This window comes from Cibotium barometz, chromosome 34 (genome assembly GCF_041138505.1).
Source record: "Cibotium barometz isolate CiBa-2024 chromosome 34, ASM4113850v1, whole genome shotgun sequence".
In the NCBI taxonomy this organism is placed as follows: Eukaryota; Viridiplantae; Streptophyta; class Polypodiopsida; order Cyatheales; family Cibotiaceae; genus Cibotium; species Cibotium barometz.
The window spans coordinates 29,358,255-29,371,812 of NC_141079.1; the positions used below are offsets into that span (position 1 = coordinate 29,358,255).

The 13,558-nt window shown below is 40.9% G+C and overlaps 1 protein-coding gene across 8 annotated transcripts in view; it reads right to left on the reverse strand.

Annotated features, from left to right (window-relative positions):
* Positions 1-4,573: 4,573 nt before the first annotated feature.
* The window catches only part of LOC147618868 (calcineurin B-like protein 1), a 36,582-nt gene continuing 27,597 nt past the window's right edge, over positions 4,574-13,558 (reverse strand). For 2 of the 8 annotated variants that reach the window (XM_086773959.1, XM_086773960.1), the window contains exons 7-10: positions 6,088-6,147; positions 5,391-5,471; positions 5,090-5,202; positions 4,574-5,009 (exon numbers count right to left, since the gene is read on the reverse strand). In XM_086773959.1, the coding sequence (XP_086630085.1) occupies positions 4,949-5,009; positions 5,090-5,202; positions 5,391-5,471; positions 6,088-6,147 (315 nt within the window). In that variant the 3' untranslated portion in view covers positions 4,574-4,948. The remainder of the gene's footprint in view (positions 5,010-5,089; positions 5,203-5,390; positions 5,472-6,087; positions 6,148-13,558) is intronic. The other 6 variants (XR_015261991.1, XM_086773962.1, XM_086773961.1 and 3 more) reach the window with 6 other exon arrangements.

Genomic DNA, 13,558 nt, shown 5'->3' on the forward strand with positions numbered 1-13,558 from the left:
GCACACAGCAGGCTGCTTCCTCTGAGAGCTCCCATGTCTACAGCGTGCTGTCTGCGTTTTTTTGGTGTGAACTCTACGTTTTTTTTCTTTGTGAACTCCACCGCTAGAGGCAATTACCACCTCTAGAGCGTGCTGATGATCACAAGTTGGGCTGAACCTTAATGCACAAGGTGATGATGCCTCTAGCAAAGGGCTCTTGGGATGGTGTCAAGGCTGTTGGGAGAAAAAACTTTTGTGACTTGATGTCATTCCATGTGCACTTCCTTTCATGTCAAGGAAGATTATCTAGTGTCTCCTTCTCTTGACCACACTCTTTTAGAGTTTGGGATATTGGTATTGGCTCTCTAAGGAAGAAAACAGTAGCTCCTGTCACCCTTCACCTAGACCTCTTGTCTTTTTAATGGTCTGTCCACCAACAATCAAGTCTCCAATGGTCCCTTCTACGGATTAAATGCACCTTTCTTTAAATCATCAAAGACAACGAATGCATTCTCATCCAAAACAGGCCAAAAGTCAAGAGCTTCTTAGTTGTGCATGCAAGGTCCTGAAGTGTAGATGCTTTGAGAGCAGTTATAGTTATATCTACTTCCAAACTAGTTCTTTTATTTATCACAACTTGGATTTGGACCAGAGGTATTAGTCACCGTTAACTGCCCATCTTTCTCAAGAAAGTTCAAACTGCATTAAGTGCTTATAAGCTCTTTTGAATATCAATCTTTGTAAGAGCAAACCTTATTCTCCTCTGATCTTCTTCAATAAACTGCAAACAAGTTTGAAAACACTCTTACTGGTGTAAGTTTGCACAAGTCTTCAAATGAATCTTGATCTCAACACCAAGACCTGAATTCTATACACTTATCTTGTGTGCTTTGTTGAGAGATTTTGTGAATCTCAATGATGCTTTAGAAGGACAAATCAATTTGCAAGAGATCTTACCACTCATGAAGCCTCGTATGCAGGTTATGAGACCCTATGGTGAATGGAGCACACTGGCTTACACCAATGGACTGGATTCAATTCCCAGTAGGACTCATACTGAAATGGTTGCTAAAGGCTTTATAAATTCTATTGTCTCTTCAATCTTTTAAAACTTTTTATCAAAGCTTTACAAGATTTATCCTTTTCTTAATCAATAAATTGTCTAAATTTCTTCGAATTTGTCAAGTCCCCTCAAGATTACCTGCTAATCACAAGATCATCATTAATGTATTGTTGTTAATGACTTTCTTAGCTAATAAGCTGTTCTAATTGTCTTAGATCATAGCACATTATCAACTGTTGTCATAATCTTACATTAAGATGCACTAATCTTGCTTACTTGCATCAAATTAAGCAAGAACACCACATTTGTGTTTATCGTGTATCAGACTTTGTAACATTTCTTGATTTCTTACACTTTCAACAATTTTCTCTTAAAGAAACCTAATTCTTGCAAAAAAAATCAAGAAAAGTTTCACTCAAGAGTCATTCCTATTGCTCCAAGATTTGATTTCTACATTGTCTTTGTGTTTCTTTATAAATCTGCACCAAGAAACTTGTAAACAGTACTCTACACAGCATAGATTTGTTATACAATTGTGAACTATACCACTTTGCACAACATACAACATATTTACAACAGAACTACACTCTGCACTACAATTTGCTTAATATACATCAGAACCGTAAACTGCACTGAAATCTGTATAGAATCTTCAATCTGCACCGATTCTTGAGACCTGCATCAAAATCTGCGTAGCAACCTTCAATATCCTCCAAACTGCCAAGATTTCTCAAAACTAGGCAAAAATAGAAAGAAACTAAGGTTTATGAATAGATTTGATGAAAAGAAGAACTAATCAAGGAGACTTAGAAAGAAAAGTCCAAGAAAAGCACTCTAAAAATGGCTGAAAACCTTAATAAGAAAATTAAGAAAACTAAAGATTCTCTCAAATCAATCTTTTAAACCTTTTTATCAAAGTTTTGCAAGATTTATCCTTTTCTTAATCAATAAACTGTCCAAATTTCTTTGAATTTTGTCAAGTCTCCTCAAGATTACTTACTAATCACAAGATCATCATTAATGAATTGTTGTTAATGACATTCTAGGTTAATAAGTTGTTCCAATTATCTTAGATCATAGCACATTATCAACTGTTGTCATAATATTACATTAAGATGCACTAATCTTGCTTACTTGCATCAAATTAAGCAAGAACACCACAGCTGTGTTTGTTCAGACTTTGTAACATTTCTTGATTTGTTACATTTACAACAGTTTTCTCTTAAAGAAACATAATTCTAGCAAAAATGATCAAGATTAGGAAAGCTTCAATTAAGAATCATTACTATTGCTTCAAGATTTGATTTATGCACTATCTTTGCATTTCTTTATAAATCTGCACCAAGAAACTTATAAACAGTACTCTACACAGCATAGATTTGTTACACAATTGTGAACTATACCACTCTGCATAACATATAACATATCTACACTCTGCACTACAATTTGCTTAATATACATCAAAACTATAAATTGCACTGAAATCTTTATAGAATCTTCAATCTACACCAATTCTTGATAAGAACTTCACCAAAATCTGCGTAGCAACCTTCAATATCGTCCAAACTGTCAAGATTTTTCAGAATTAGGCAAATATAGAAGGAAACTAAGGTTTATGAATAGATTTGATGAAAAGAAGAACTAATCAAGGAGACTTAGCAAGAAAAGTCCAAGAAAAGCACTCTGAAAATGGCTGAAAACCTTAATAAGAAAATCAAGAAAACTAAAGATTCTCTCAAATCTATGCACAAAAGGAATTAGGATTTTTGAACTCTATGATTAACATATACTTGAAATGATTACCATTAATCCCATTGCTAATCCACTCAAAATATAATCAACAAAAATTTTGAAAACTCTGTAAAAGCATTAATCCAAAAATAGATTAAGTACTAATCACTCTCTAATCAAAATATCAAGATCTAAGCCAAGAGCTCTAGTACCAACGCAGTGAAGGGTATGCATTTAAATGCAAGTAAGAGAAGGTGAATAATCCTTCTAGTAAACTAAAAGAATAACATTACCCAAACATGTAGGGTTGAAATAGTGGCTTCTAACCTCTTGATTGGAGGCACCTTAGAGAGTATTTACAAAGTAGGTTGTTGATTATTATGTGCCCCAAGAATCTCAATGTATCTGTGCGCACACCCCACGAATGAACAAAGAACTTGAGAATTAAGGAAGAGATATACAAAGCCAAAGCTAAGATGAGATTAAATCCACAATGAATTTAAAAGAACAACAATCCTTTTATTGTACATAGGTATATTTTGTGAAACGTACGAATGGAGTTTTTTCATACCATAATTATTATTGTTGTTGTTGTTGTTGTTGTTGTTGTTGGTGGCTTGGCTGGAAATTGGAAAGTACACTACTCACACACACTAGATGCCATCACTTGCAAGGGGGAGATTTGAAACCATCACCTAGGAACTCCCAAACTCCTTCCTTACCACTACACTAAGGTTACCAACCAATATTGCTATCCAAATCCCACAACTCTTGGATTATTCTTGCAAACAAGGATAGGCATCAACTCGCTTTAATTGTGTGGTGAGACCATGAGAGAAGTTTATTCCCTGAACTTTCACTTCTTAAGTGAAGTGGCCATTGGTCAAAGAGAAATAGCTCCCTCATTTTCCCCCCCTTATTTATAAGGAAAGTCAACTACATAGAAATGATCTCAATTTTCACATAAATTTTCATTGTTTAACTGGATTTTTAGTAAAAATAGAGCCACTCCATGCTTACTCAATCCACACTCTGGACATTACTACAAGCCTCAACCTAGCCTATCACTATAAAAATCCCCTCTTATCTTTTAGTAAACAAGAATCATGACCGATGGAACAACAAATATATACTTAGCTCTTGGACCAAATTTAAACAAAGCATAACCAAGTTAATCCAAAACTCAAACCTTAACCTGCCTACAAACAATCAAGTTCGAAATAATCAATGACGATTTGTGGTAGTGTAGGCCATAAGCTAAGATTTCATAGACTGTTCTTGCTCAATTCACTCACAAAGGAGCTTTAGCATAGACAAAGTATTCACTTCCTTGTAAAGGTATCAGCAAAGACAATTGTGGGTACGTATGCTCTAGAATCTAGTTCAACATAAATCACCATCCTTCGTCATATCATATAATGATGACAGAAAAAGGGATACCTTTAGTGCATTAATTGACCAGGGAGTTCAACATGGTCATAGGATGTCAGCCCATAGGAAAATACCCCCAGATGAATCAAACTACTTAAACAGAATTGAAATCACCAAAACGTAAAGATCTTGTGCAAGATAACAAATGACACATAAAATACGGTACCTTAGTCCGAGTTCGTGTAGCCTACGGCCTTGTTGCATACCATATAATGATGACAAAACTCGCAAAAAATAAAGGGGATACCTTTAAGAGGGTAGCTATGCATTAGTTTATAAGTGGTGATAAGATGTCAGCTCATAGGAAAGCATCCCCAAATTAATCAAACTAGTCTGCCTTGCACCCAAGGCAACTCAAAGCAAAACGCTGGTTGGAATTTTTTTTAATAAGGAAATTATGTAAAATGGGGATGGCATGCAAGGAAAGAGATTATTTTAATGCTGCTATACGAGCCTTGATTTATGTTGATATCATACAACTGACATGGTAATGGGCTCCTATCTTAAAGGTTCAACCTCCCAAGAACCTGTAAGTGGATACATAAAGACAACCCATCATTGGAATATTACGGTAACCCCATCCTAAGGGCACACACAGCCCATACAATCGGGGCTATGGATGAATGTCTGAATACCCAGTCCCAGACAAACAATGATAATTACAACTCCATGGGAAACTTGTCCACACTGCTTGAAAACGTTCATCACCATGAGAATGATTGGTGTTATTATTATGCCCCAAAACTAACACTTGTCTTCCACCTCAGAGTTGAAGATAAAACTCGGGAACGATGTCGTAACATCCCTGCCAAGCAAGAAATATAATAAGCAACAATAATATGAATCAATTAATTTAAAACTACACTTTCCGAAATACCACATTACTTGAGATATGGGAGAGTCATGATCTTCATTAGCAATGGGTGCTTTGATACAAAGATCTTCCATTCCTCCTGATCAATTTTTCCATCCTGATTTATATCTACCTCAGAGAAGGTCTGTTACTCAACAAGGACGAAAAAAAGGTATCTTGTATTTCACAAAATTTTGATTTTATTACAATGCCTACCCCTTAAGCTTCCATAGTTTTTGAACTCTCTGTGAACTTATAGAATGCCTTTACAAATAAGAGAAGTAGAACATATCATCATAGCATGCTTACAAGAGAAACCATAACTACACTTACCTTGTCCAGAATGGCTGAAATAACTTCATCCGATAGCTGCATTTCTGATTCGGATAACAACGCTATGAGCATTTTCTCAACCTATACTTTGTACAAAAAAGCACAAATTTTTCACAAACTCTCTCTCTCTCTCTCTCTCTCTCTCTCTCTCTACATGGTTCTCCCCATCAGAGCTCTCTACTAAACTCCATTTTTATAGAGAGCACTGTTTGCAAGTTTCCAAGGATGGACTCATTGTGAGCCATAGATACCTTCATAGGCACATGTCACATGCCATGTGGATCCCCACTGGCAGCTCAGACTATCATCCATTTCATCGGCAGATTAAGTATGGCAGAGCAGAGGCCATTCCTCTAGCTTTTTCAGTCTAAAATGGAAGAAATTTTCTAATCTACACAAAAGCCATGAATTTGCTTTTTTCTAGGTGAACGCTTTTTCGATAAAATGTTAAAAATAACACCCATAATCTGTCCAAGACCATGCCTTTTTTTACAAAATAACTTTTAAGAAAAAAGTTATAATGTTGATGTATGTACCTAGATGAATCCAGAAACATGCCCAAATTTTTCACGGCTGCTGTACAGTCAACCCAATTAACCCCAGGTTCATCACACACACACACGCTTGTATACCCGTACCCACACACATGCAAAAACAAAATCTTAAACGTAAGCGCAAATTACACAAAGACATCTACCTTCTGTGTACCCCCACCTGTGCACAGCCCATCCCTGGCTGCTCCCAGCCCATGGGTAATCTGCATGCACGGACACAAAATCATACACAAATCCATTGTCGAACTACTCCCCTGTATGTTCGAGAACTTTCTCTACCTCTTTTAGTAGGCAACTTCCAAAAGCAAAGAGCGAGTACTCACATACCTTTAAATCTGAGTAGCATCAAACGCTAGTGATAGAAATTCATAAAAATACATGTTTGTAGGCCGTCACCTACATACAACTTGTCTAGACACTGCATAGACATTGCTTCCGACGATTGGCTTTGGAGACCTTTAGACCATTGGCATCAGAGGGTCATAGCAGTTGGTGGTATGCACACACCACCAGTTAATTGAGTTAATGGCTTCACATGGAACGCCTCTTCCTTTGAGTACAGCCTGGACTCCCCTTTTTTGATCTCTTATGGCAAGAGAGAAACCACATCATCCGCCTAAATTTGACTTGGCTTCATGCAGACTGGACATCAATATCCACGATCGTGCTTTTCTAAAAGCTCTAGTTCTATAGCGAACACCTCCAAAGGGTAAGGATGGATTCATTGAGACGCCCAGATCACAATTGGTCAGCTGAGGGTGTCAACAACACCTTTAAATTGAAGTAGGGAGGGCAGAGGGCATCCCACGGGACACACAGGTAGTTATGCAAGATACATAGCACTCATGATACTACATACTTAGATGCTCGATTTACTATGAGATACTGAACAATACCACTGTCTCTAGTCTAGGACTATACCTACTAGATCTGAGTGTAAAGCCCCCATAGGACCACCTTATACACAAGATTAGAACATATACAAGGGTACAGGCAAAGTCACCTCCCAACCATAGATTTCCTCACGAATCTCCCCCGAGCGAAGGTTCCACTCCCCACAAGCCAAGCCAGTCAACCCTGGCATCCAATACCACAAGAGCCTATCCTAAGGGACCTTCGGCAAGACCGCCTGTGAACCGCCATGTCCATGGCAAGAGTCTAGTCCATGCACAGACCATCGGCCAACACTACGACTCAATGAATCACAATAACCCATAAGCCACTTATATAATGACTATTGCCGCTATAAATAACAATCCAGCTATAAATAGCCAGCAACCATGGATTATCAATAAGAATGAACCCTAGCCACCTGTAACCTGCCTATGGCCCTCCCCTAATCCCACTGCCCTCTCTTTCCACTTGATCTTATACTTGGGGATCAAGCTATTCCTAAGCTTCCTCTCGAGTGGAACAAAGGACAAGTCCTCAACCTCTACCAGTTCTTGAGGTGTAACAACGTTGTTCTCAGCTCCCAATTTCTCCTTGAGTTTACTCACAAGGAAAACTCGATAAACTTTACATTAGGAGGCAATTCTAATTTATAAGCCACCTCACCAATCCTTTTCAGAAGGTCCATACTACCTGAGAAAAACTTGCCAACCTTCCTCGCCCTTACATCTTGATAAAGTTACCAAAGTACATCAGCATAAACGAACTATAATCAATAGCCGAATCCTTAGCAGTATTATAGGCAAACCCAACCAATGGGATGTACCTCTCCCAATCAGATGGTTGCCTAGGGACGTATGCACAAAGCATATCCTCCGAAACCTGATTCACCCTCTCCATCTATCCATCGGACTGAGGATGATCAGAGGAACTCATACTCAACGTACTCTCCAATTTTTGGAAAACCAGCTGCCAAAAGTGTCCAAAAAACTTGGAGTCCCTGTCACTCACTATGTCACAAGGGAACCCATACAATCTGAACAGCTGCTGAGCCAAATTAGTTGCTCTCACGATTGACCTTGTAAGTAAAAGCTTGGCCATCTTTGTTAGTCTGTCGACCACCATCCAGATAGCATCATGCCCCTTGCTTGTGCGTGGCAATCCGGCAATAAAGTCCATGGAAATACTTTCCTCTTCCCAAAAGGAATCTCTAGAGAATGTAACAACCCTCCAGCTCTAGTACGCTCAACCTTATTTACCTAACATTGATGACATTTCACCACATAGTCCTGGACTTCCGCCTTCATCTTACACCAGTAAAATATTAGTTTTACATCATCATAAGTTTGATGTACAGACGGATGACCTGTTGTAGGAGAGTCATCACATTCATAAAGAATCTTCCTCCTAATCTCAGCACAATCCGCTACATAGACTCTATCATCCCAGAACAATAATCCGTTCCGCATCAAGTACTGACTACCAGCCACCCAAACAGATAGTACAACCGTAAGTCTTGGTCTAGAACTATGGAGCTCCCTGCCTAAACCTGCTGCCAATACCGATTGAAATGCCCATCAGTCCAACATAGCTTTCTTAGGGAATCATCCAAGTTAGCACTAATCTCGGTGAAACTCAAGATTCACCTCTCCAATCTGATTGAAAGCATCAACAACCCGGTTCAAACAGCCCTCCTATACTGAATCTCCGTATCAAAAGTCCTGCATAAGCTCTGCCGACTGTGCCTTCCTCCCTCTGAACTCAACTATACCATAAATGTACTTGATTAACTCAAGATAACAAATTTGCATCCATACAACAAATGTCTCCAAATTTTCAATGCGTGTATAACCCCATACAATTCTTTCTCCTAAGAATGCCACCTCACCTAGCTATCATCAAGCTTCTTGCTTTCAATATTCACAAGTCGGCCCCCTTGGAATAAGGGGGCCCCTATCGTGTAATCGCTAGCATCAATCTCAACCAAAAATGGTTGACTAGGATCCGGTAAAGCTAAAATAGGTACTTCCTTCGCCTTGAGCTTCACAGTTTGGAAAACCTCACAAGTCAAGCCTCTCATTCTAGTTAGTAGGACTATTGGACTTACGTCCCCATCCTCTGAGAAGGTTCGTGACAGAAACAATCAGATTTGAATAATCTAGGGCCTCTATATAATCTTGGATAGAGATCAGCAACTGAAAAACCCGCCAGTCCCAAATCTGTCCATGCCCCGACGCTATGTTCACACAATAAACCTGATCACTTGACTTCGTCTCCACTCTCAACTTCTACACAAGTTTGGCATTAACGAAGCTGTGATGAGTACAACTAGGGTCAAAAAGGATGTGCACAGTCTTCCCCAATACCGATCCATACATCAGTATAAGATCATTTTGGGACCGAAGACCGACATGTTAAATCTGTCCATGCCCTATTGCCAAGTTCATACAATAAACATGATCACTTGGCTGCATCTCCACTCTCAATTTCTGTTCAAGTTTGGCATTAACGAAGTTGTGAGTACTACTAGGGTCAAAAAGGATGTGCACAATCTTCCCAAATACCAATCCATACATCCATATAAGATCATTGGAACCCAAGACCAACAAGTTTAGGTTACATACCATGCACGTACTATGATCTAGAACAATAGTATCAACGGAAGAAATTCTAGGGTTATCTTTTACTTCTGTCACAAGAGCCAAGGATAACATTGTTACACCTCACAAACTTGTAGAGGTTAAGGACTTATCCTTTGTTCCACATGAGCCAGATCTTATACTGGATTTCAAGAAGAGAAAGCTTAGGAATCAGTTGATCCCCAAGTATAAGATCAAGCGGAAAGACAAGGCGGTGAAGGACTCGACTTGAGAGACAATTGCTAGTTTAGAACGGATATTTCCTGATTTTGTTTCGTAGAGAGGAAAGGTCTTAGGAAAGGAAGTATGGTATGTACCTAACGCTAATCCTCAAGATTAGGTCCTAATCTTGTCAAGCTTGGGGAGCCCTAGAATTCGAGATTGGCCACAGGTAAGTTACACGCGTCTATGGTCATTATTATTGATAATCCATGATTATTGGCTACTTATAGTTGGATTATTATTTATAGCGACAATAGTCATTATATAAGTGATTTATGGATTATTGTGATTCATTGAGTCATAGTGCCACCTAATGTCTGCGCCTGGACCAGACTCATTCCATAAACATGGCAGTTCACAAGCGGTCTTATCGAAGGTCCCTTAGGACGAGCTCTCATGGTATGGAACACCAAGGCTGATTGGCTTGGCTTGTGGAGAGTGGAACCCTAGCCCGAGGGAGATTCCTGAGAGAAACTACAATTGGGGAGGTGAGTTTGCCTTGGGCGCTTTCTTCACTTGTAGAAAGTTTGCTCTCATATGGCCCTTCTGGCCACAAATGAAGTACACGCCATCTCGGAAAGTTCAGAGACCTTGGTGGGTTTTCTTCTCTTTGCCCTTTTGGCCACAAATGAAGCACCCATCATCTCAGAAAATTCGGACACCTTGGTGGTTATTCTCTTTCTTCAGATTGGAATCACCCTAAGCCTAGGTTTGATTTTTATACTGTAAAGCCTTCCCAATCCTAAACTTACATTTAGGTTGGGAGCCCTCCTTGGAACTGCTTGGAGTGCAAGATTTCTGAGAGACTTGTTTTTGATTCTGGCTAGTCATGGTCTCCTCATAAATTCTAGCATACTTGATGGCATCCTCAAACATCTTGCTATAATTATTTCTCACCGAGGGTTTGTGATCTCGGGCAGGTCCACGATAAAGAATCCATGTGCCTTGCGAGAGGTTACAATTCCCTAGGGCCTAAATCTCCATAAATACATGTCAAACGACATGTTGCGCATATCCAAGTCTGCAAACTTGGCCACAACATCAAACTCGTCCTCAACTCGGAGGAACTCATCGCGAAACTGCGACTCAAAATCTGCCCATGTAGTGGGTTTATCCATGAGTTCTCTCCACAAGGTAAGAGCCTTCCCCTTCAGGAGATCCCTCACCATCCAAGTATTCCACCAGTTGAGACAAGAGTCTACAACCTCCCTGTCCTCTTCTTCTTCTTGCCCACAAAAACGTCTGGCCTAAAGAAGGCGCACCTGCAACCATACTGGTAGAGGTAGATCCAAGGACTGCCCTCTGTAGGAGTATCACATGGTCCCGCAATTGCTGTAAATTGACCTATAAGTTGGCCCCGAGATTGGCCATTTTCTCCTCAAAGTTGGATTTTTCCACACCTTCAACCTGCTCTTCCTCCTCCTCCTGCTGCTCAACCTCAATAGGCTCCCCATCGGGTTGAGGGTTGTCCTCGTGGTACGATAGACCATCATTAATGCGGAGAAGGAGGCTCCATGGAGATAGAAAAGAGAATATAAAGGCCGGTCCTGCAAGAAAACTGTGTACCAATTCTGTATTTCAGAAATTAAAGAGAGGAAAAACACACTTTTTCACAAGAGGAAAGACAAGGTCTCCAAGGTTTCATCACATCCGGAGATGAGTTAAACACCCCAAACCGTGGTTTTATTGGAAAATAAACACCCATGTGCTTTTCCACTATAAATAATGGGAAAGACTAGAAGGTACTAGGCCCCTCCCTTTTGCACGATTATTCGAAAAAAAGATAACACTTTGTGTTTTACCACGCACGCATGGTTTTTTTTTTTCAACACCCTAAAAATATTTGTGGCACCAACCATGGCACTGCCTGAATCAGTGCTGGCTTTTCAGACCCTTCTGTACGCCACTGTACATCTGCCGTACTGCATACACCTGCACGTATGCTGCCTGCTGTACGGCTGCTTCTGCTGTATGACCTGCACCCTACCCACCTTGACCTTTGCTCTATCGCCCTGTTGACTTACCCGCCTCCTGCACCCGCCTTCCCTGCAACTGTACATCTGCTGTACTGCGTACACCTGCACTTATGCTGCCTGCTGTACGACCTACACCACACCCACCTTGACCTTTGCTCTATCACCGCCCTGTTGACTTACCCGCCTCCTGCACCTGCCGTACCTACTGTGTAGACAGCAACACACAGCCAGCAGTGCTGGTTGTCCCAGGCAGCTGCACGTCTGTACAGCCAAGACAGCTATGCAGCCATTCAACACCACTGCTATACCACCAGCTGCCCAAGCGCTCACACAGCCAAACTTAAGTGCAACACAGCATGCGCACATCAACACAGCACCGGCCAAAGAACAAAGGACCAAGGGTGCCCAGAGTTTTAGGGTTTCAGGGAATCTGGGATTGCATACCTCCCCCAATCATAGATGCGCGTACCTCTCTCTCTCTCTCTCTCTCTCTCCTTCCTTCAGGCAACCTTAAGAACATAGCACTTCGCAAACCTTATGAACTTCTCTGCTTCCATGATCAGGCAAGCATTGATACACAAGCTAAACACACAAGGTTAGAGCATATAGAAGGGTGCAAGCAAACTCACCTCCCAACCATGTATTCCCTCACGAATCTCCCCCGAGCTAGGGGCTAAGGTTCCACTCCCCACAAGCCAACAGTCAACCCTGGCATCTCATACCACCAAAGCTTGTCCTAAGGCCCAAGGGACCTTCCGCAAGACCGCCTGTGAACCGCCATGGACATGGCAAGAGTCTAGTCCAGGCATAAACCATCAGCCAACACTATGACTCAATGAATCACAATAACCCAAATGTCACTTATATAATGACTACTACCACTATAAATAACAATACAACTATAAATAGCAAGTAACCATGGATTATCAAGAACAATGAACCCTAGCCACCTTTAACCTACCTGTGGCCTTCCCCTAATCCCAAGCTCCCCAACCCTAACCAAATTAGGACCTAATGTCGAGGATTAGCATTAGAAACATAACACTGAGGGACCGCAGAGATAGAATATTGAGGCAGCAGTCAAAGAGGCAAGATAACGCAGACATTTAGAGCCCCAACCCATTCGAGATCCACCAAGAAAGACGGACCAGGACAGAGCCACGAGATCCCACCAAGTGAGCACTCTCTACTCCCACGGCATGCTTGCACCACACTCTCCTGGAGTCTTTCGACAAAGAGCACATGTCATATAGAGAGCTAGATGTCTCCAGTCCCACATACCTAGACCTTCCATCCCCGCCAGCTCTAGTTCCAAGGCTTGAAGAGATCACTTCCTAAAGGTCACAATAAATGGATGCATCCAAAGGCCAGGATACTTGCATAGACATATGACATATCATCAGCATCACCATTGGACAAATCCACAGTTTCATATCACTGCCTCCGAAAGGAGACAAGAAGAGCAAAGGACATTGCCAAACAGGACATGATATGTACACTACTCTCTAAAGGTCGAGATGAAGGAGCACTACGTTTGCAGTGCCCGACATAAAATGAGATCTGGGGGACATACATATACCTAGATGAATCCAGGAACATGCCCAAATTCACCTTATAAGAATGTGCAATTTATAACCTCATGGTGGTCATCCACAACCTCATGGTGGTCATCCACAAGACAATAAACCATCAACTCCATCATGCATAGTATGGACCGGATACTACGACATCCCCACTAACGTCATCAATGCCCAGACATTCCATTGCCCCTTTTGAGAGGGATTTGGTCCCTTGTCCAAGATCATTGATTTGCCCAACCATCGATGCTTGGGACTTTATGTGATAGAGCTCAACATGCAGAGACTCACTCCTCACAAATAGCAAAG